Here is a 24,641-nt window from a genome sequence, read left to right on the forward strand (position 1 = left end):
TTAGTAATGCATGCATTAAGAAATGATACATTATTTCCTCCGGTGTGATATCACAAAACACAGGACAAACCAAGACTGAAAAACCTGACAATACCACATAATTATAACATATAGTTACAAACAGTATAACAATACCATAACTTGATGAAGTCCGTGAGCACAGTAAAGTTCAAAATTTCTCAAATGTCCCATATCTCATGCAGACGGGAGAAGAAAAACTGTCCCTGCCATGCCGACCACAATCCGACTCTGAGTCATCCGAAAACTTCGAGCTCTGATCAGCTCTCCGACACCAAGTACTGAGCGCCATCTCTGTCCGAACGATTCGACCTCCTTCTCGGTCGTCAAAAGCAGGCAAGGCCGGGGATTCCCAAAGATCACGACCACACAGTAATGACAGCAGTGAACGGGCGTTTCAGAAATTTCTCCAGATGTTCCTCTGTGCTTTCACGTCCATTCTCCATCAAATCAGAATTGTCCACGGCCCCTATTTAACAGATACGATATCATTTTTCACCAGAGCGCTGCGCACACACGGCGCACCGCCATCTTCCCCTCTCGCCGTTTTTTTTAAGGTAAGGACACTCAGTCCTCGTTTATTGTCATTTAGAAATGCATGCATTAAAAAAAATGATACAACGTTCCTCCAGAATGATATCACAAGAAACATTGGACAAACCAACAAAACCACATAATTATAACATATAGTTACAACAGTGCAAAGCAATACCGTAATTTGATAAAGAGCAGACCATGGGCACGGTAAAAAAAAGTCTCGAAGTCCCGATAGCCTCATCATCTCATGCAGATGGTAGAAGGGAGAAACTCTCCCTGCCACGAACCTCCAAGCGCCGCAAACTTGCCGATGCAGTACCATGGAAGCACCCGACCGCAGCGGACTCTGAGTCCGTCTGAAAACTTCGAGTCTCCGACCAGCTCTTCGACACCAAACACCATCCTCTGCCCGAACACTTCAACCCCACCCCAGCCGCCGAGCAACAAGCAAAGCCGAGGACTCTGGGCCTTTCCCTCTGGAGATTTTGGATCACACAGCAGCAGCAGCAGCAAAGCAGGCATTTCAGAAGTTTCACCAGATGTTCCTCCATGCTCTCACATCCGTCTCCATCAAATCAGGATTGTGCACGGTACCCTACTTGACAAATAACAGACATCACCACCGGAGTGGCCGCTGCGAGCTGCATCGCGCCGCCATCTTCTCCTCTCCTCCTGGGAAGCCGGGGCCCAGCAAAGGGAATAACTGAGGCCTAATTACGTTAGGGCCTAGCAAAGGGAATAACTGATAAGGACTGGATAGTACATCCATCTGTAATTAATACCTTGATTTAGTGGACTCCCGTATCTAAGTAATTTAATTTTGTTCCAACAGTCTTGGTGGGAATACCAGTTGAACTAAGTGCTCTTTGTCTCACTGTTCTATAAATTGTAACGTTTCTGCATGTTAGAAGTCCGATATGAGCCCCCAGGGGGAGAGGAAATCTGTCCCGCTGGTGTGCGGCTCCGCACCTCTCGCCAGCTGAGTTTGAACAAATAAACTGGTGAAACGGTTAAAGTAAAGAACTGTTTGTGGTGTGGTTATTGGTCCGGCGAGTTTGAGCTTACACCTCAGACTTTACTTTCTCCTTATTAAATTTAAAGTTGAACTCAATCATACTGTGATCACTGCCTCCTAAGGTTAGACCAGAAGACAATAAGATATAGGAGTAGAATTAAGCCATTTAGCCATTCAAGTCCACTCTGCCATTTCATCATGGCTGATCCCGGATCCCATTCAACCACATACACCTGCCCTCTCACCATATCCCTTGATGCTCCAACCAATCAGCAATCTATACTACTTTAAGTACCCTCACACACTAGGACTCAACCAGTCTGTGGCAAAGCATTCCACAGATTCACCACTCTTTGGCTAAAAAAAATTAATTCCTCCTACCTGTTCTGAAAGGTCACCCAATTTTGAGGCTATGCCCCCTAGTTCTGGATACCCCCACCGGGGGAACATTCTCTCCATATTCACCTATCTAGTCCTTTCAACACTTAGTAGGTTTCAAAGAGATCCCCACACATTCTTCTAAATCCCAGTTAAGTACAAGCCGAAAGCTGCCAAATGTTACTCTTATGTTAACCCTATCATTCCTGCAATCATCCTTGTGAACCACCTCTTGACTCTCTCCAATGACAACACATCCTTTGAGATTATAGAGTCCTAAACTGTTAACAATACTCCAAGTGCAGCCAGACTAATGTCTTATAAAGCTTCAGCATTATGTCCTTGTTTTTTATATTCTATTCCCCTTGAAATAAATGCCAACTTTGTATTAGCCTTCTTTACCACTTGCCCTTCAGGTCCACCTTAAATCTGCCCCTCTCTCCATAAACGTACATACTTTGAACTCTTATAGAATATTGGAATCCTCTACCTGGGGAAAAGTCTGTGAGCATACTTATCTATGTCCCTTGTATTTGCCTTCTTTTCCTCGTGCCTTCTTACACGAGGAATTTTAAGTCCCTTTGCACCTGTGATGTTTGAATTTTCTCCCTATTTAGATAACAGTCCATACTATTGTTCCTTTTACCAAAATGCATTATCATACATTTCCCAACACTGTATTCCATCTGCACACTTTTTTGACCAGTCTTTCAATTTGTCTAAGTCCTGCTTCAATCTCACTGCTTCCTCACTTTTCCATCTATCTTCATATCATTCATAAACTTTGCCACAAAGCCATCAACTCCATTATCTAAATCACTGACAAACAAAGTGAAAAGTAGCGGCCCCAATACTGACCCCCAAGAAACACCACTTAGTTACTGGCAGCCAACCAGAAAAGGACCCCATAGTTCCCCTCCAGTTCAGATGCAAACTGCCATCTCATCTCTACAGGTCCCATCTTCCCTTGAAAAGAGCCAGATAATCCAAAAATCTGACTCTCCCTCATTCATGGATGACCTCTGACTGCAACTTCTCACATTAAAATAGAAAGACTTCAACCCATCCAACTGAGTACAATTTTGTCATATCCACTGTGTTTCTCAGTCTCTCTAACCAACTGTTCTGATGCACATGATAAATAAAGCTCCCCAACTCTTATTACCATCTTATTCTGGCTTCTTCCCCTTTCCTTTCCAGTCCTGATGAAATCTGAACCCCTCAACAGATGCTGCATGACTTGCAGAGTTCCTCCAGCACTTTGCGTGTTGCTCAAAATTTCCAGCATCTGGCCTAATCGCGGGACAATTTACAATGATCAATGAACCTACTAACCGGTAGGTCTTTGGACTTTGGTAGGAAACTGGAGCACCCAGAGAAAATCCACGTGTTTGTGGAGAAGATGTACTAACTCCCCATGGGTAGCACTGGAAATATACTCCCGACGACCCAGTCTGCAATGGCATCACACTAATTTTAATGCTAATGTGTTGCCCAAGTCTATGCCAAAAGCTACTTTGCTTAGTCCCTAAAATCTGTACTTGGACCACGGTGTTCATACCTCTCCTATCCATGTACTTACCCAAATTTCTTTTAAATGTTGCAATGGAACCTGTATCCACCTGTTCTGCTGGCAGCTCACTCCACAATCGCGCCCACCTGAATGAAGAAGGTACCCCTCAGGTTCCTCTTCTGCATTTGCAGCACCTATACCATTTATAATTCTGTATACTTCCATCAAATCTTCCCTCATTCCAGGGAATAAAGTCTTAAGCTATTCAACCTTTATCTATAACTCAGGTCCTCAAGTTGAGGGCCACATCCATGTAAATGTTCACTATATTAGAACATAGAAAATCTACAGCACATTACAGGTCCCTGAGCCCACAATGTTGTGCCAACATGTAACCTACTCTAGAACCTGCCTAGAATTTCCCTACTGCATAGCCCTGTATTTTTTGAAGCTTCATCTAAGAGTCTCTTAAAAGACCCCATTGTATCCACCTCTACCAACTTTGCTGGCAATGCACTTCACGCACCCACCACACTCTGTGTGAAAAACCTGGGTCCGACTTTCTCCTTGTACCTACTTCCAAGCACCTTAAAACTATGTCCCCTCATGTTAGCCATATCAGCCCTGGGAAAAAGCCTCTGGCTATCCACAGCATCAATGCCTCTCACCTTATATACCTCTATCAGGTCACCTCTCAACCTCCCTCACTCCAAGAGAAAAGGCCAAGTTCACTCAACCTATGCATAAGGCATGTTCTTCAATCCAGGGAACATCCTTGTAAATCTCCGCACTCTCTGTATAGCATCCACAATCCTTCCTGTAATGAGGTGACCAGAAATAAACACAGTACTTCAAGTGGGGTCTAACTAAGGTCTTATATAGCTGTAACATTACCTTACGGTTCTTGAACTTTTTTAATCTTATTGGTATCTTGACCAGAACTGCACACAATACTCCAAATTTGGCCTCACCAACCCTAACTACCCACGAACACTGCTTTCAAGGAAGTATGGATCGATATTCCTAGATCCTTTTGTTCTACTGCAGTACTCAGTGCTCTACCATTCACTGTGTCAGTCCCACCCTGGATTTCCTCCCGCAGTGCAACATATCACACTTGTTTGTCTGCATTAAATACCATCTCTATGCAGGAAATCTAGACCTCATTTTGAAACTGGCTTTGTCACGAACCCTGACTAAGGCCCATGAGAATCAGAGTCCACTCACTGTACTGATTCAAATCATGGGTCTACATTCCCTTGCTTTTATACGACCACTGAAAATTTTCAATGTTCTTGGGACTACTTCCTCCTCAAAAGCTGCTAACTAGGTTGTGCAATAATGCTATGCAATGCTCATGTGGTGTTACATGCTCAAGCAGATCTGTTTTTTTGTGTGAGAATGATGTAATGATCTTTTGGAGGTCAATGATGTGATTTTCCCGCCGATGTGAGGTCACATGATGACGTGCACCATGGGTATATAAGGGGAGATCCCAGGTGACGCAGTAGGTTTTTAAGTTTGGAGATTTCCAGGTAGAATGTGCTATGTCTCCGTTTCTGTTGCATGTTTGCTTTTGTGACGCAGTTTCATTTTTAAAACTGAGTATTGTGTTCTATTGCAAGATACCATATTATTGGACTCGAAATTTTTGCTAGATGTGCTGATTTACTCAATTCCAACAGTAGAAGGGAGAGTGAAGGATTTACCGAAGTACAGGACCAAAGAATCAAGAGGAGTCGGCATCGTTTGGCAGTTTAATAAAGGATCGACCTTATTGAGTCTTCGTGGAAGGAGTAGTGATCTGCATCGAGGATAACACTTCCCAAAAAGAGCGAAGAGTTCATGTAAAGGTTTGCTCTCTCTGTAAAAGAATTTAAGGTCAGTTGGTTTAAACTGTTTATTTACTGCCACGTGAATTCTGTGGACAGAACCAGCAGGAAAGTTGCATCTGTGAAGAAATCCTTCTCCGGAGAAGTCTCTCCCAATTGAATGTATAAGTCTGTTGGACTTCCGAATTTATCATTTTAAGAACTATATTTGACTTTATCGCTTTAAGAACCAGTGCCGAGTGATGAGTTGGTGAACGGCTGCATATCGGCTAACTTCCAGTTAAAGTTTTCGTTTGTTTTTTCCCTTATCGTTTATCCGTGTTTAATAAATGCTTGGTTGTTTTTATATAACCTGTCTCAGTTGATATTCATTGTTGCCGGTTACATAACAGTGGAAATACAGAAATTACAGGAATGGGTGGCTTTGATAACACATGCAAATCATTCAACCAACAAATTAAAAGATAAAAGTGTCCTTCAATATTTTAACCTCTGTATATCCATTGATGTACAGATAGTGAGGCTCAGTTATGAGTAGTCCAATTGCTCAGCTGGACTGAAATTACAAAAGCCACATGGTGCACTTAAATTGGAGGGAAAATAACCTTAGCCAATAAAAGTTAATTAATTGTATGGATAATACTTTTCCCAGCTTACACTGGAACGTTTGAATAGTGATGTGACCTCAATGGCAAAACTGCTTTAATAACCTTATTTTGATATCTGCAACTCTTACTGCACAAACATTTGAATGCTCTAAACCACTCAAATGTTAAGATGGCAAAACAAACTCCTTCAGTAAAATCCCAACATGCAAACTGTCAAATAAACACCTGCAATCTAGAATGCAATAAAGGGCAAGTTCACTGCCCACAGTAAAGCCACAAACCTCTAACATTGCCATATTATTCCTTAATGACCAGTCATTCAAAATACCTAATCGTACTATACACAGCAAATTGAATTTTACAATCTTACACTAATAATACCATTTATAGAGAATTAGTGATTTCCAAAATGTATATAATGGAAAATAGGAAGGTGAATGAAAGGTTAGTGGCACTCTCTATAAAAAATTACAAGTGATACTCACAAATAGCTACAAGATGAAGGAAGGATTAAAGAAATTACAATCACATTTGGAGCTTACATGTCCAGGTCCCAATGGACCATTGTAGGTCATTAAAAGAAATGGCTCGAGATAAACAAGTGGGTTTTAATCCGGGAACAGTTCCACTGATAAATAGCTTTACTCAAATCTAAAGTAACTCCACCACAGATGGCCCCAAGCCCAGCTTCGAAAGGAGGGTTGGGCATGAGGCAAGCAGCCCCATTCTATAAAAACCCAGTGCCAGAGAAACGTCAGCAGGAGCTCCAAAGACCTCACCCCTGAGAGGAACGATCTTTGAAGATAGGCTACATCTTGGGACAACTAGGAAAGGCTGGCCCAGGAGAGTGGACTCTGCACAGCTACTGTCAGTGGTCTTTGCTGTAAGCTGAAGTAAAAGTGAATTTGTGAAAAGGCAATCATGCTTGTCCATACTATTTCAGCTCAACAAGGTGATGTAGCTGTATCTATAGAAGGCACTTGATAAGGTGCTGCATCAAAGATTATTTCAGAAATTTATGTTCATTACATGGGAGACAAAATATTGGCACAGAAAGTAAAATATGCATAACTGGCTGGGAAGTGTTGGGACATCAGCTAATTTTTCATTTATCGAAGAAATTTGAAAATGGTTCCAGAGATTTGATGCTGAATCTGCTGGTGATACAAAGATGGGTAGGAATGTTGCTACAAAAGAAATACACACAGGTGAAGTAACAGGACAAAGGTCTTGGAAACAAAGTATAATATATGATTACTCAAAGAAACAGCAAATCCATTTACGGCAGTCTCTCAAACAACTGTACACAAGATGGACATTCATAAGCTGGGGAGGACCTGTATGCAAAAGGCTAATATGCAGGCGTAATTAGAAATGCTAACAATGTTACAACTTATTAAAAAGAACAGAATGCTAATGTGAGAGACTACACTCCGGTATACAGGACACATCTGAAATTGGAAAGTTCTGACAAGACATGCCTGAAATAGAATGTGCTAGTTTTCTTACCATAAGTTGCACCAGATTTAGATCCACTCAAGTTAGCGGATGCCTTTAATATATTAACATCTGAGGGGTCTTGACAGGGGGGATGTGGGAATAATGCTTTCACATGAGAAGCAATGTGGGAAGATTGTTTTCTCGTGACCAACTTCTCTCAGAGGGTTGAGTGTCTTTGGAATGCACTTACTCAAAAGCAATGGCAATAGCATTTGAAGGTAAGAGTGCATAGATTCATGATATATAAAGATTTGAAAGCCTGCCAAGGACAGCAGAGAATTTTATTGAATTATAGAACAAATTCAAGGGGCTAAATAGCCAGGATCAATTGTAGACTGGAGGATTGGGCATGGATACAAAGAAAACATGCAAATGCAAACATTTACTATTTTATAAACTAGCCAGTTTTGCCTTACCATGCTGTAAGTTTCTGACTCATCAGGAGTTGCTGATTTGGTTTTTCTGTCAGACTCTCTTCTTCTGCTACCCCCTTTATCTGTTCGGTCTTTCTGCGACTCCCGAGAACCCTGTGCAAGGTTCTTTCTATCACTGCTTGCAGTTTTGCTTCGTTCATATCGCATGTATTCATCCTTCTTAAAGGCTGGCAGATGTCTACCTTTTGAAAGGGAAGCCTTTATGTTGTCTCCTGCAGAAGGGCAGGAAGATCTTTTGCTAACTTGTCGTGCTGAATGGCTTGAAGATTTCTGCCTTTTCCCATCACCACTGTCAGCCCTCTCCTTTTCATTTTTTCTTTTTGATGCTGTTCAATAAAGGTGAATATTCTTTATGACTCAAAAAAGTTAAATACAAAATCAAAGTGAAAATAGAATTCCAAGTGATTGGTAGAAATATCAATACACATGTAACATTGTTAAATACACTGCTTTCATTGTATTATATGTAGTAAGAATACCCAATCCAATCTCACTGTAGTTATTAAGTACTAGGTGTCACAAGGGAAGACAAACGTAACAAATATTTTAAAGAATTGTTAATGACACTGTGCAGAAGAACAAAGTGTCTTTTACCACATACTGACCACTCAAATTCAACACAAAAATTTTATTGAACCCTAGACTGCTTAAGCAAAATGGCAATCAAAAACAGAACACAAAACTGTTAAGACTGACAATTCAATTAAAATCTAAAACTAGAACAATTTCCTTTATAAATTATTCAAATCATAGTTAATAATGAAATAAATTGAAAGTTCCTACAATTCTTCAAAAAAATGAACTAAGATAGTGAAGGTGAATAAACCTGCAAGTACCAGCTCAATCTCGTCTAATACAAAACCAAGAAATTATCTGCAACACAAACAATCCAATTGGACCCAGCCACGATTAACTCAAAGCTTTAAGTGGCGGTGCTGTCAATGCAAGCAACACGAGCACCATCACTATTACATCATACCTTTCTTCTCACTAACGTCTTGTTCACTCTCAGGATTATAAAGCTCATCATCTTGATCAGGCGCTTCTGTCAAGATATCATCCAAAACATTGACTTCACCATCTAAAAGACAAGAAATTCATCCGTTACCTTGTACTTCTCATATGTCATATTCCTACTTGTACAGCTAATACGGTGCTATAATACTACTGAGTCTTACAATATGATAAGCTTTTAAAAAAAGTTACATTTTCACTTGATTTTTGCTCCTGAAACATTTAACTTTACCTATCTCAGCAGGAACAAACTCAATGTATCCTGTATATGGCGGCTTTCTCTGACCACCCACTCCTTTCTTCATGCTAAGTCTCCTCATTCCTGAGCTCAGATTTTTTGCTCTCCAAACATTATTTTAGGAAAATGTGAATTTATGCAGTTTAACAAGTGGAGAAAACTTTTTTCAGAAGCATTGAAAAACAATTAAAAATGCAAATAAGTCAAACCTTGGCATAATAGATTGAGAAGTAAAAAAAATAAACATGCAAGTATGTGGTAAAACAGCCATGGGAATAAAATGTCAACTTCTTTGGCCAAGACCATTCTTCAGGACTGGAAAGGAAGGGTGCCTGGATATCATTCCTTTTGTGGCACAACAAAGCAGTTCCCCAATCTGCACTGGGTCTCATTGATATCGAGGAGGCTGCACCAGCAGTACCAGACACAATACATGATCCCAAGAGACTTGCATGTGAAGTGTCACTTCCCCTGGAAGTATTGTTTGAGGTCCTGAATGGAGGCAATGGAGATGTAGGGGCAGGTGTAGCACTCCCCCACCCACCAGTTCCATCACCCGGTCATACCCATCAACTGCCAGATTATACTCCTCCTCCCCACACCTCTGTTTTCTGCTCTCTTCCTTCCTTACCACTCTTGATGAAGGGTCTCAGACCGGAACCTCCAATGGATGTAATTTCCATCCATAGATGCTGCCTGACCCGTTGAGTTCCTCCTGCATTTCATATGCATTGCTCCAGATCTCTAGCATTTGCAGAACATGGGCCGACTTAAAAGGTGTCAGTGAAATTAAGGAATAGAGACCGATTGGTGGAGTTTAATCCAGATAAATACGAGGCAATGCACTTCAGCAGTATCTATGAGGCTAGAATGTACATACTCTGATAAATTTCAGGGAGTATTGAGGAATAGAGACCTCAGCATACTTCCAAAGATTTGTGAAGGTGGGCTTGCAAGTAGGTTACTTTTTTTTAACGTTACTGATCATGTACCTTGGGGATTGACCCTCCACTGAAAGCTAAAATTAGTAGATGTTACAGTGAAGAAGGTTGTCAAAGATACTGGAGGATACAGATCAGTTACAGATATGACAGAAGCAATGGGAGGCTAAGTTTATTCTGGGAAAGAATAAGATGTTGCACTTTGGGTGGTTAATTGTATAAAGTTAACATGAAACATAAAAACAGTACAACACAGGAAGATGCCTTTCAGCCCACAATATAGCATCAAACTAATTTAATTAATAACCAAATGATCAACTGAAACTAATCTCTTCTGCCTACACCAGGGGTCCCCAACCTTTTTTGCACTGTGGACTGGTTTAATATTGGGGGGGAGGGGGGGGTGAGGGTTGCCAACGGACAACAGCAGCAGTCAAATATGTTGCATTTACCCAGAGAAAGGCTACAATGACCATGAAGCCTTGTGCGGGCACCAGTGCGCATGCGTGACCTGCCCACTTGCGTACCTGCCGATTTTTTTTCCCCCTGCGAATCGATTTTGGCAATTCTGCTCCGGGGGGGGGGGGGGGGGGGGCTGTTAATCACAACCGGAATATAGGTGAGAAGTGGCTAATACACTCAATTTCGTTTGTAAAAGGGTCTATCTAACGAATTTAATATTAAACACACAGCACATATTTTCCTCGCATGAATATAGTGATAAGTCAATTATCAGTGGAGGATGGGGAGCTTGAAGTAAGTGTTGAACGAACTTCCAGTAGAAGTGGCAGAGGCAGGTTCAATATTATCATTTAAAGAAAAATTGGATAGGTATATGGACAGGAAAGGAATGGAGGGTTATGGGCTGAGTGCAGGTCGGTGGGACTAGGTGAGAGTAGTGTTCGGCAGGGACTAGAAGGGCCGAGATCGCCTGTTTCCGTGCTGTAATTGTTAAATGGTTATATAAGTAAGTCAATAGCATCATAACATTTTAAGTAACATTTGGACATTAAACATACAGCACATATTTTCCCCGTATGAACATATAAAATCATTGCAACACACCAATATCGCTGAATCAGTGGGAGCCCTAGACTTGTTTTCCTGCAACAAGATGGTCCTATCAAGGGGTGATTGGAGACAGCGATAATCGAAGGGGGTTCCTTATGTCCAGTCTATTCCGCAATTTAGTTTTCGTTGCATTCATTGCAGAAAACTCCGCTTCGCAGAAGAATGTTGGAAATAGAAGCAATGTTTTCAGTGCTTTCATGGCTATCTCAGGATATTTAGCCTTGACTTTGATCCAGAATGCCGACAGAGATGTTATGTCAAACATACTTTTCAGCCCGCCGTCATTTGCAAGCTCGAGGAGTTGATCTCCTTCCTGCACTGTCATGGATGACGCGCGGGTAATGACCTCGCATGCGTAATGGCTCAACAGTGGCCGTGACAGGGATGAGGAAAGGTGCCGTTGACAGGGAAAAGTGCCACCCATGACAGGGAATGAGGAGAGGTGCAGCCGACTCATATCGCCAAATCATATCGTTTCCTCGTGGCCCGGTAGCAAATGCTTTGCGGCCCAGTGGTTGGGGACCGCTGGCCTACACTATGCATACATACTTCCATTTTCCTCACGTTCATGTGCGTATCTAAACATTTTTCAAAAGCCTCTAATGTTCCTACCTCTACCACCACCCAGGCAGCACACTCCAGGCACCAACCATACGGTGTAAAACACTTGCCCCTCACATCTCATTTGAAATAACCTCCATCTTAAATGCATGACCTCTGGTATTATGACATTTTAACCCTTGGAAAAAATATTGTCTGTCCACTCTATCTCTTTCATAATAATCTTATAACATCTAACAGAGCTCCAAGCAGCCTCTGCCGCTCCAGAGAAAACATTTCGTTATTGCACGTTTTCTCATCTAAGCAACATTCTGATAAACCTTCTCTAAACCTTCACCAAAGCCTCGACATCCTTCTTATAATGGGCTAACCAGAACTGTATGAAATACTCCATATGCAGCCTAACTGCAGTTACATAATGTCCTGACTTTTGAACTCAATGCCTTGACTAATAAAGGCAAGCATGCTATGTGCCTACATTGTGGGCCGAAGGGTCCGTACTCTGCTGTACTATTCTATGTGCCTACATTGTGGGCCCACTAAACCAGCCTATCAACTCTTGTAGCCACTTACAAGGAGCTATGAACTTGGACCCCAAGATCCCTCTGCTCATCCACACTGTTAAGGATCTTCCCTTACCAGTGTATTGCCTGTTTGCATTTAACATACCAAGGTGCAGCACTTCACATTTAGCCAGGTTAAACTCCATCTGCCATTTCTTTGCTCATATCTGCAACTGAATGATATCCCATTGTATTCTTTGCCAGTCCCCTAAGCTATCCACACCACCAATCTTCATATTCATGCATTAGGACAGCAAACTTTATATCCACATATCAACATTTTCATCCAGGACATTTATATACATCATAAGCAGCAGAGGTCTCAGTACAGATCCCTGCAGAACAGCACTAACTACAGATCTCCAGATAGAGTAAGCCCCTTTGACCACGACCCTGTCTTCTATGGGTAAGTCAGTTCTGAATCCAAGCGACCAATTCACCATGGATCCGATACAAGTGTCCTCCGCTTTCCGAACGTTCTAGTTACGACATTTTGTTTTTACGAAAGACCTGCATTAGTACCTGTTTTCGTTAACCGAAACAGGATTTCTGCTTTTATGAAAAAAGACGCTCGCTTTAAACTTGTGTTTACCCTGAGAAAGACTACCATGACCATGAAGCCTTGCACGGGCAGGTACGTGCACATGCGTGACGTGCGTGTATGTGCGAATGCGTGACGTGCACATGCTTGTAACGTGCCGATTTTTTTCAACAAATCCATTTTGGCTCAAACTTCCCGATTCTGTTAAGTGAAACTACACTGCACATAAATTATTTCTATTTTATATAGGCTGTATATTTATATCATTCCTGCTTTTACTATATGCTAGTGTTACTTTAGGTTTTATGTGCTATTTGGTATGATTTGGTAGGTTACTTTTTGGGTCTGGGAATGTTCAAAAAATTTTCCTATATAAATTAATGGTAATTGCTTCTTCGCTTTACGCCATTTCGGCTTATGAACGGTTTCATAGGAACACTCTACATTCGGATAGCGGGGGAAACCTGTACATCTTAATCTTCTGGATGAGACTACCGTGACAGACCTTGTCAAAAGCCTTACTAAAATCCATGTAGGCAACATCCACAGCTTTATTGAAATCAGTCACCCTTGTTACCTTGTCAAAAAAACTCAATCAAGTTAATAAGACAGTAACAACAGATCTCTTTATAGCATTTTGTACAGAGGTATCTTTGCATCCAACTTCATATCTCCCTCGAAGTAGCAATGCCACTAAGTAGATAGTGGCACTTGAGAGTAATTATCTGGTGTTCTGGTTGCCCCATTACAGGAAGGACACAGAGGGCTCAGAAGAGGTTTACCATGACGCTACCTGGATTAGCAGGTTTAGCCACAGGAAAGGATGGACAAACTGAAGAAACTCAGAGGGTTAAAATGAGTTTATCTTTTAATCTGGGATTATTTACACAAATTTATTGTTTTGCTCCAGATTTCAGCATCCAGATGCAAATCTCCATATTGATTTTGTATTCACCACGAGTTTGAGAGGTACCTTAGGTACCTTAAAATCAATATATCAAGGTGCTTAGGTTCTACTGTAGCAAAGGAAGATAATGGTCACTTACTTTCACTTGGGTCAATATGTTGGTTCCATCTACCTTCCGCAAGCATACCGCCTATTGTGTATGTGACAAAAACAAACTCTCTTTTCATTACCACAAGACTGCATGTGGAAATGAATACATGCAAACACTGACATATTTATTACTATGAAAGCATTTGTCCGTACCACACCAAACAAAGTGTTTCGCGGGGATCCTCACATTAGCGGCCGACCAATCGATTTGCAATTCATTAGCAGAAGCAAATAAAGTAAAGCAGGATCAAAGCAGAGTGGCCATTATGTGAGTGGACCAGTGTAGGAGTGGGAACTTGAGGCTTTGGTGAGGAGGCACAGCTAAGTAGCAGGTAAGGCTTTTGTAATGGTTGAATAAAAAGTCACTAAGTTACAGCTAATTAAATTAAGTAAGGATGATGAAGGATCAGGTGACGTGCTGTAGCTGCATGATGTGGGAGCTGGTGGACCCCACTGTGGTCCCTGGTGACCACATCTGAAGTGAGCGTTGGCTGCTTGAGGAACTCAGGCTCAAAGTTGATGAACTGGAATCTGAGCTTCACTGCAGCACATCAGGGAGAGTTACTGGATTCTGTTTCAGGAGGTAGTCGCACCCATCAGATTAGCTGCCTCAAATCCGGTCTGTAGTCAGGGACAAGAGGGTGTGACTGCGAGTGAGGTGGGTAGTGGGATCCAAGAGAGTGCTGGAGGAGCCTCAGCCCTTGAGCATATCCAACAGGTCTGAGAATCTTGCTCCCTGTGTGCATGAGAGTAGGAAGGATGAGCAACCTAATTATGATACTGTAGTTCAGGGAGCCATTCAAGAGGGGGAAAGAAGAGAAAAGTCGTGGTAAATGGATTCACTGTCATGAGGACAGAGCATCCCTAAGGCTATGTTGCTTGCCTGGTGCTCACATTCGGGACATCTTATCTAACCTGAAGAGGAATTTGCAGTGGGAGGAGAAAGGTTCAGTTATCATGATCCATGTGGGCGCCAACGAAGTAGGTAAAACGAGGAAAGAGGTTCTGTTGAGAGAATTTGAGCAGCTAGGGGCTAAATTAAGCAGAACCAAAAATGTAGTAATTAATCTCTGGATTACTACCTGCTCCACGTGCAAATTGGCATAGGGTCAAGAAGATTAGAGAGTTAAATGTGTGGCTAAAGGATAGGTGTGGCAGAAGTGGGTTTGAATTCATGGGAAATTGACACCAGTATCGGGAAAGAAGGGAGCTGTACCATTGGGACGGGCTCTACCTGAACCGTGATGGGACCTGGATTCTAGTGAATTGCATAACTAGGGCAGTGGATAGGGCTTTAAACTAAATAGTAGTGGGGTGGGTTCAACAGATTGGAAAAGCATGGATAAAGTGGAAAAGAAAAGTGTGGATAAAGATAAAGAAAAAACAAAAGTTAAAAGAGAGAAAAGTAGGAGTGGAATGAAGAAAAGTCAAGTGAAAAAAGAGTAAAAGATTCCAAAATTTTAAAAGCACAATGAGTGTAAGGGCACTTTATTTGGATACCTGTAGTATTCAAAACAAGGTCAGTGAATTTGTGGCACAAATCAGTACAAAGAGGTATGATTTAGTGGCCATTACAGAGGCATGGTTGCAGGGTGGAGAAGATTGGGAATTAAATATACAAGGGTATCAGGTAATACAGAAGGATACACAGGAAGGTAAGGGAGGTGGGGCAACAATCAACACAGGAGCCCCTCAGGACTGTGTACAAAGTCTACTCCTTTACTCCCTGTATACCCATGACTGTGTTGCCACCCAAAACTCTTAATCTGCTAATTAAATTTGCCGACGACACTACATTGATTGGCCTAATCTCAAACAATAACGAGGTGGTCTGCAGGGAAGAAGTCATCTCTCTGACACAGTGGTGTCAAGAAAACAACCTCTCCCTCAATGTCGGAAAAACGAAGGAGCTGGTTGTGAATTACAGGAGAAATGGAGACAGGTTAACCCCTACTGACATCAATGGACCTGGGGTTGAGAGGGTAAACAGCTTTAAGTTCCTCAGCATCCACATCACCGAGGATCTCACATAGTCTGTACACTCCAGCTGTGTGGTGAAAAAGCCACAACAGCACTTCATCTCAGATGGTTGAGGAAGTTTGGTATGGGCCCCCAAATCCTAAGAACTTCCTACAGGGGCACAATTAAGAGCATTCTGACTGGCTGCATCACTGCCTGGTATGGGAACTGTACCTCCCTTAATCGCAGGAATCTGCAGAGAGTGGTGCGGACAGCCCAGCACATCTATAGTTATGAACTTCCCATGATTCGGGACATTTACAAAGACAGGTGTGTAAAAAGGGCCCATAGGATCATTGAGGACCCGAGTCACCCCAATCACAATCCATTCCAGCTGCTGCCATCCGGGAAATGGTATCGCAGCATAAAAGCCAAGACCAACAGTCTTCTTCCACTCGGCCATCAGACTGATTAACTCATGCTGATTTGAGTGTATTTCTATGTTTCATCAACTTCTCTATTTATTATAAATTAATATGATTGCACACTGCACATTTAGATGGAGACGTAAAGTAAAGATTTTTACTCGTCATGCATGTGAAAGATGGAAGAAATAAAGTCAATTCAATAAGGATGAGATCAGGGCAATAGAGACGATATAAGATCCAAGGAGCAGAATGTTGAATCATTCTGTGTAGAGATTAGGAATAGTAAAAGAAAACAATCACTGGTGGGAGAGGTCTATCAGCCACCAAATTATAAAATTAGTGGACAGGCAATAAACAAAAAAATATCTGAGGCATGTAAGAATGGAACAGCAGTTATCATGGGGGACTTTGACTGTGAGGGAGGACAGGCAGGTGATAGGGAAGGAACGCGCTCAGACAGATGGTCTGAGATGTGTCTATTATAATGCAAGCAGTATTGTGAACAAAGCGGATGAGCTTAGAGTGTGGATCAGAACTGGTGGCCATTACAGAGACTTGGATGGCTCAAGGACAGGAATGGTTACTTCAAGTGCCGGGTTTTAGATGTTTCAGTAAGGACAGGGAGGGAGGCAAAAGAGGTGGGGAGCGTGGCACCGTTGATCAGAGATAGTGTCACGGCTGCAGAAAAGGTGGACATCATGGAGGGATTGTCTATGGAATCTCTGTGGCAGGAGGTTAGGGACAGGAAGGGGTCAATAACTGTACCATTTTTTTTAATAGGCTGCCCAAAAGTAACAAGGATATCGATGAGCAGATAGGGAAACAGACCCTGGAAAGGCATAATAAGAGTTGTCATGATGGGAGATTTTAATTTCCCAGATATCGATTGGCATCTCCCAACAGCAAAGGGTTTAAATGGGGTGGAGTTTGCTAGCTGTGTTCACCAAGGTTTCTTGACACAATATGTAGATAAGCCTACAAGAGGAGAGACTGTATTTGATTTGGTATTGGGAAATGAACCTGGTCAGGTGTCAGATCTCTCAGTGGGAGAGCATTTTGGAGATAGTGATAATTCTATCTCCTTTACAATAGCATTGGAGAGAGATAGGAACAGACCAGTTAGAAAAGTGTTTAATTGGAGTAAGGGGAATTATGAGGCTATCAGGCAGGAAACTGGAAGCTTAAATTGGGAACGGATGTTCTCAGGAAAAAGTACAGAAGATTATTCCCTGAAGCATAGAAGAATGAGGGGAGATTTGATAGAGGCATATAAAATTATGATGGGTATAGATAGAGTGAATGCAAGCAGGCTTTTTCCACTGAGGCAAGGGGAGAAAAAAACCAGAGGACATGGGTTAAGGGTGAGGGGGGAAAAGTTTAAAGGGAACATTGGGGGGGGCTTCTTCACACAGAGAGTGGTGGGAGTATGGAATGAGCTGCCAGATGAGGTGGTAAATGCGGGTTCTTTTTTAACATTTAAGAATAAATTGGACAGATACATGGACGGGAGGTGTATGGAGGGATATGGTCCGTGTGCAGGTCAGTGGGACTAGGCAGAAAATGGTTCGGCACAGCCAAGGAGGGCCAAAAGGCCTGTTTCTGTGCTGTAGTTTCTATGGTTTCTATATGCGGCAAATGTTCAGGGGATACTTGTGTGGAGTTCTTCATAGGTACGTTCCAATGAGACAGGGAAGTTATGGTAGGGTACAGGAACCGTGGGGTACAAAGGCTGTAATAAATCTAGTCAAGAAGAAAAGCTTACAAAAGGTTCAGAGAGCTAGGTAATGTTAGAGATCTAGAAGATTATCAGGCTAACGGGAAGGAGCTTAAAAAGGACATTAGGAGAGCCACAAGGGGACATGAGAAGGCCTTGGCGGGCAGAATTAAGGAAAACCCAAAGGCATTCTACAAGTATGTGAAGAGCAAGAGGATAAGACATGAAAGAATAGCACCTATCAAGTGTGACAGTGGGTGTGTATGGAACCAGAGGAAACAACAGAGGTACTTAATGAATACTTTACTTCAGTATTCACAATGGAAAAGGATCTTGGTGATTGTAGTGCTGACTTGCAACAGACTGAAAAGCTTGAGCATGTAGATATTAAGAAAGAGGATGTACTGGAGCTTTTGGAAAGCATCAAGTTGGATAAGTTGCCGGGACCGGATGAGATGTACCCCAGGCTACTGTGGGAGGCACAGGAGGAGATTGCAGAGCCTCTGGCGATGATCTTTGCATCATCAATGGGGACGGGAGAGGTTCCGGAGGATTGGAGGGTTGCGGATGTTATTCTTTTAGTCAAGGAAGGGAGTAAAGATAGCCCAGGAAATTATAGACCAGTAAGCCCTCTATTTTTCTGAGCTCCATGTACCTGTCCAGGAGTCTCTTAAAAGACCCTATCGTATCCGCCTCCAGCACCGTCACCCCATTCCACGCACTCACGACTCTCTGCGTAAAAAAAAACTTACCCCTGACATCTCCTCTGTACCTACTTCCAAGCACCTTAAAACTGTGCCCTACCGTGATAGCTATTCCAGCCCTGGGGAAAAGCCTCTGAACATCCACAAGATCAATGCCTCTCATCATCTTATACACCTCTATCAGGTCACCTCTCATCTTCCATCACTCCAAGGAAAAAAGGCCGAATTCACTCAACCTATTCTCATAAGGCATGCTCCCCAATCCAGGCAACATCCTTATAAATCTCCTCTGCACCCTTTCCATGATTTCCACATCCTTCCTGTAGTGAGGCAACCAGAACTGAGCACAGTAGTCCAAGTGAGGTCTGACCAGGGTCCTATACAGCTGCAACATTACCTCTTGGCTCCTGAACTCAATCCTACGATTGATGAAGGCCAATGCACTGTACGCTTTCCTAACCACAAAGTCAACCTGCGCAGCAGCTTCGAGTGTCCTATGGACTCGGACCCCAAGATCCCTCTGATCCTCCACACTACCAAGAGTCTTACCATTAATACTATATTCTGCCATCATATTTGACCTACCAAAATGAACCACTTCACACTTATCTGGGTTGAACTCCATCTGCCACTTCTCAGCCCAGTTTTGAATCCTATCAATGTCCCGCTGTAACCTCTGACAGCCCTCCACACTATCCACAACACCTCAAACCTTTGTGTCATCAGCAAACTTACTAACCCATCCCTCCACTTCTTCATCCAGGTCATTTATAAAAATCACGAAGAGTAAGGTCCCAGAACAGATCCCTGAGGCACACCACTGGTCGCTGACCTCCATGCAGAATATGACCCGTCTACAACCACCCTTTTTGCCTTCTGTGGACAAGCCAGTTCTGGATCCACAAAGCAATGTCCCCTTGGACCCCATGCCTCCTTACTTTCTCAATAAGCCTTGCATAGGGTACCTTATCAAATGCCTTGCTGAAATCCATATACACTGCAGCTACTGCTCTTCCTTCATCAATGTGTTTAGTCACATCCTCAAAAAATTCAATCAGGCTCGTAAGGCACCACCTGCCTTTGACAAAGCCACTCTGACTATTCCTAATCATATTATGCCTCTCCAAATAAATCCTGCCTCTCAGGATCTTCTCCATCAACTTACCAACCACTGAAGTAAGACTCACTGGTCTACAGTTTCCCGGGCTATCTCTACTCCTTTTCTTCAATAATGGAACAACACCCGCAACCCTCCAATCCTCCGGAACCTCTCCCATCCCCATTGATGATGCAAAGATCATTTCCAGAGGCTCAGCAATCTCCTCCCTCACCTCCCACAGTAGCCTAGAGTACATCCTGTCCGGTCCCTTATCCAACGTTGTTTTCCAAAAGCTCCAGCACATCCTCTTTCTTAATATCTACATGCTCAAGCTTTTCAGTCCATTGTAAGTCATCCCTACAATCGCCAAGATTCTTTTCCATAGTGAATACTGAAGCAAAGTATTAAATAACTACCTCTGCTATCTTCTCCGGTTCCATACACACTTTTCCACTGTCACACTTGATTGGTCCTATTCTCTCACATCTTATCCTCTTGTTCTTCACATACCTGTAGAATGCCTTGGGGTTTTCCTTAATTCTGTCCGCCAAGACCTTCTCATGGCCCCTTCTGGCTCTCATAATTTGATTCTTAAGCTCCTTCCTGTTTGCCTTATAATCTTCCAGATCTCTGTCATTACCTAATTTTTGGAACCTTTCCTAACCTCTTCTTTTATTCTTGACTAGATGTACAATAGCTTTTGTACACCACGGTTCTTGTAACTTAGTATCCTTTCCCTGTCTCATTGGAACGAACCTATATAGAACCCCACAGAAATATCCCCTGAAAATTTGCCACATTTCTTCCGTACATTTTCGAAAACGTCAGTTCCCAATTTATGCTTCCTAGTTCCTGCCTGATAGCTTCATATTTCCCCATACTCCAATTAAATGCTTTCCTAACTTGTCTGTTCCTATCCCCCCCTAATGCTATGGTAAAGGAGATAGAATTGTGATCAGCATCTCCAAAATGCTCTCCCACTAAGAGACCTGACACCTGACCAGTTCATTTCCCAATACCAGATCAAGTACAGCCTCTCCTCCTAGGAGGAGAGGCTGTATGTTGTGTCAAGAAACCTTCCTGAACACACCTAACCAACTCCACCCCATCTAAACTCCTCGCTCTAGGGACATGCCAATCAACATTTGGGAAATTAAAATGTCCCACCATGACAATCCTGTCATTACACCTTTCCAGAATCCGTCTCCCTATCTGCTCCTCATTGTCCCTGTTACTATTGGTTGGTCTATAAAAAACACCCAGTAGAGTTATTGACCCCTTCCTGTTCCTAACTTCCACCCACAGAGACTCCGTGGACAATCCCTCCATGTCTTCCTCTTTTTCTGCAGCCGTGACGCTATCTCTGATCAGCAGTGCCACGCCTCACCTCTTTTGCCTCCCTCCCTGGCACTCGAAGTAACCATTTCTGCCTGAGCCATCTAAGTCTCTGTAATGGCCACAACATCATAGCTCCAAGTACTGATCCCTGCTCCAAGCTCATCCGCTTTGCTCATAATACTCCTAGTATTAAACTAAATACAGTTCAAACCATCTGTCTGAGTGTGTCCCTTCTCTATCACCTGCCTATCCTATCTCTCACACTGTCTCCAAACTTTCTCTATTTGTGAGCCAACCTCCTCTTCTACCGTCTCTTCGGTTTGGTTCCCACCCCCTAGCAATTCTCATTGAAAATCTCCCCAAGAGCCTTAGCAAACCTCCCTGCCAGGATATTGGTCCCCCTGGGATTTAAGTGCAACCCGTCCGTTTTGTTCAGGTCATGCCTGCACCAAAAGAGGTCCCAATGATCCAGAAATCTGAATCCCTGCCCCCTGCTCCAAACCCTCAGCCAAGTATATATCCTCCACCTCACTTTTTTCCTTGCTCACTGTCACGTGGCAGACAGTAATGCCAAGATTATTACCTTTGAGGTCCTGCTCCTCAACTTCCTTCCTAACTCCCTGCGGTCTGTTTTCAGGACCTCCTCCCTTTTCCTACAACATTGGTACCAATATGCACCACAACCTTTAGCTGTTCACTTCCCCATTTCAGGATATTGTGGACACGATCAGAAACATCCCGGACCCTGGCACCTGGGAGGCAAACAGCCATCTGTGTTTCTTTCCTGCATCCATAGACTCGCCTGTCTGACCCCCTAACTATAGGGTCCCCTATTACTGCTGCCTTCTTCCTTTCCCCACCCTTCTGAGCCAATGGCCAGACTCTGTGCCAGGGGAGCAGCCACTGCCATTTCCCCCAACAGTACTCAAACAGAAGTATTTATTGTTAAGGGGGACAGCCACAGAGGTACGCTCTAGTATCTGACCCTTGCCCTTCCCTACCATGACTGTTACCCACTTATCTGTCTCCCGAGGCCCCAGTGTGACTACTTAATTGTTCCAATTAAGGAACCTAGGTCATAGCAAATGCTGTGTAAATAAGGCCCATACACAGATATCGGTAGCCCAGAAAATCATACATCAGCATAAAATTAATTTACTAAATTTTCAAAGGCCCATTACAGTTAAACTAGTCAAATGCACACATAGGTGTTGGACCTCATTTCTGGACTACTCCAGAAATGCCCTCTCACCATATCCCTTGGTGCCCTGACCAATCAGGAAACTATCAACTCCGCTTTAAATATACCCAGACTTGGCCTCCACCACATTCTGTGGCAGAGCATTCCAGTTTCACTACTCTATGGCAAACAAAAACCCTCCTTACCTCTATTCTAAAAGGATGCCCCTCAATTTTGAGGCTGTACCATCTATCTCTGAACACCCCCACCATTGAAAACATCCTCTCCAAATCCATCTTATCTAGTCCCCCCGCAGGTTTCAGTGAGATTCCCCCACCCCGCATTCTTCTAAATTCCAGTGAGTACAGACCCAAAGCTGCCAACTGTCCTCATGTTAACCCCTTCATTCCCAGAATCACCCTCATGAATCTTCTGTGGACTCTCTCCAATGAGAACACATCCTTTCTGAGATATAGGGCCCAAAACTGTTGACAGTACTCCAAGTGCGGCCTGACTAATGTCTTATAAAGCTTCAGCATTATCTCCTTGCTTTTATATTCTATTCCCCTTGAAATAAATGCCAATATTGCATTTGCCTTCTTTACCACAGACTCAACCTGTAAATAAACAGCCTGGGAGCCTTGCATGAGAATCCCAAGTCCCTCTGCACCTCTGAAGTTTGAATTTTCACCCCATTTAGATAATAGTCTGCACTATTATTCCTTTTACCAAAATGCATTATTGTACATTTCCCAACACTGTATTCCATTTGCCACTATTTTACCCATTCTTCAAATCTGTCAAAGTTCTGCTGCAATTGCATTGCTTCCTCAGCACTCTCTACCCCTCCACCTATCTTCATATCATCTGCAAACTTTGCCACAAAGCTATCAATTCCATTATCCAAATCACTGACAACGTGAAAAGTAGTGGTCCCAATACTGACTCCTGAGGAACACCATTATTCACTGACAACCAACCAGAAAAGGCCCCCTTTATTCCCACTCGCTGCCTCCTACCTGTCAGCCATTTCTCTATCCATGCCAGTATTTTTCTTGTAACACCAAGGATTTTATCTTTAAGCAGTCTCATGTGAGTCACCTTATCAAATGCCTTCTGAAAATCTAAGTAAATGACATCCACTGCCTCTGCTTTGTCCAGCTTGCTTGTTACTTCCTCGAAAAACTCTAACAGATCTGTCAAGCAAGATTTCCCTTTACAAAAACCATGCTGACTTTCACTTATTTTATCAGTAGTCTCTTGATTACCTTGAAACCTCATCCTTTAATAATAGACTCCAACACTTTCCCAACCACTGAATTTAGGCTAACTGGCCTATAATTTCATTTATTTTGTCTCTTCCCCCCCCCCAGCTTAAAGAGTGAAGTGGCATTTGCAATTTTCCAGTCCTCCAGCTCCATGCCAGAATCAAGTGATTCTAGAAAAATCATGATCAATTCATTTTGGAGGGGACACGGTCAGGTGATGCAGAAGTGCTTGAAGAGGTTAAGTAATCTGATGAAAATTTAAGAAAAATCAACTTGCTGGGAAGTCCCCGTGGAAATGTGAATGGTGGGAACCAACTTACACCAAATGGAGTCAGGCTTCCCACTATTAAAATTGTTAAATAGTGAGACACACACCAAGCTTCCTCCAGGCATTAATCCATACAGATGCTGTAATACACTACCAAAATTCACAGCAGTTGAAGAGTAAGTGCTTTTCCTTTTTACAGCAAAAAGTGGAAAATCCCTCACATTGAGTAGGCTAAACAAAACAAAAAACACAGAACACTGGAGGAACTCAGGTCATGTAGCATCTATGAGAAAAGTAAACAGTCAGCCTTTCTGCCCGAGAAGGGGGAAGATGTCAGAATAAAACAAAGAGGTGGGGAGTTGGGGGAGGCTCACTGGAAGGTTGAGCCAGGTAGGTGGGAAAGGTCAAGGGTTGGAGAATAAAGAATCTGATAGAGAGGAGAGTGAACCATAGGAGAAAGGAAAGGAGGCAGGTGAGAAAAGGCATGAGGCCGGGGGGGGGGGGGAGAGAGGATTTATTGAAAGGAGGGAGAAATCAATATTCATGCCATCAGGTTGGTATTCAGACAGAATATAAAGTGTTGCTCCTCCAACCTGAGGGTGGTCTCATTGTGGCCATAGAGGAAGCCATGGACCGACACATCAGAATGGGAATTGATATTGAAACATTTGGCAGATGGAGCAAAGGTGCTAACGAAGTGGTCGATGGGTCTCACAAATGTAAAGGAGGCTGCATCGGGAGCACTGAGCACCGGACACAATAGATGACCTCAGCAGATTCACAGGTGAAGTGCTGCCTCGCCTGGAAGGACTGTTTAGGCCGCTGAATAGAAGTGAGGAGGAAGCGAATGGTCAGATGTAGC

General features: G+C 42.9%; 1 protein-coding gene across 4 annotated transcripts in view; it reads right to left on the reverse strand.

Moving 5' to 3' along the window:
* The window catches only part of ythdc1 (YTH N6-methyladenosine RNA binding protein C1), a 91,898-nt gene that overhangs the window by 66,129 nt on the left and 1,128 nt on the right, over positions 1 to 24,641 (reverse strand). For 3 of the 4 annotated variants that reach the window (XM_072281166.1, XM_072281165.1, XM_072281167.1), the window contains exons 2-3: positions 8,815 to 8,916; positions 7,818 to 8,161 (exon numbers count right to left, since the gene is read on the reverse strand). In XM_072281166.1, the coding sequence (XP_072137267.1) occupies positions 7,818 to 8,161; positions 8,815 to 8,916 (446 nt within the window). The remainder of the gene's footprint in view (positions 1 to 7,817; positions 8,162 to 8,814; positions 8,917 to 24,641) is intronic. The other variant, XM_072281168.1, reaches the window with a different exon arrangement.

This window comes from Mobula birostris, chromosome 17 (assembly GCF_030028105.1).
Source record: "Mobula birostris isolate sMobBir1 chromosome 17, sMobBir1.hap1, whole genome shotgun sequence".
Taxonomy (NCBI): domain Eukaryota; kingdom Metazoa; phylum Chordata; class Chondrichthyes; order Myliobatiformes; family Myliobatidae; genus Mobula; species Mobula birostris.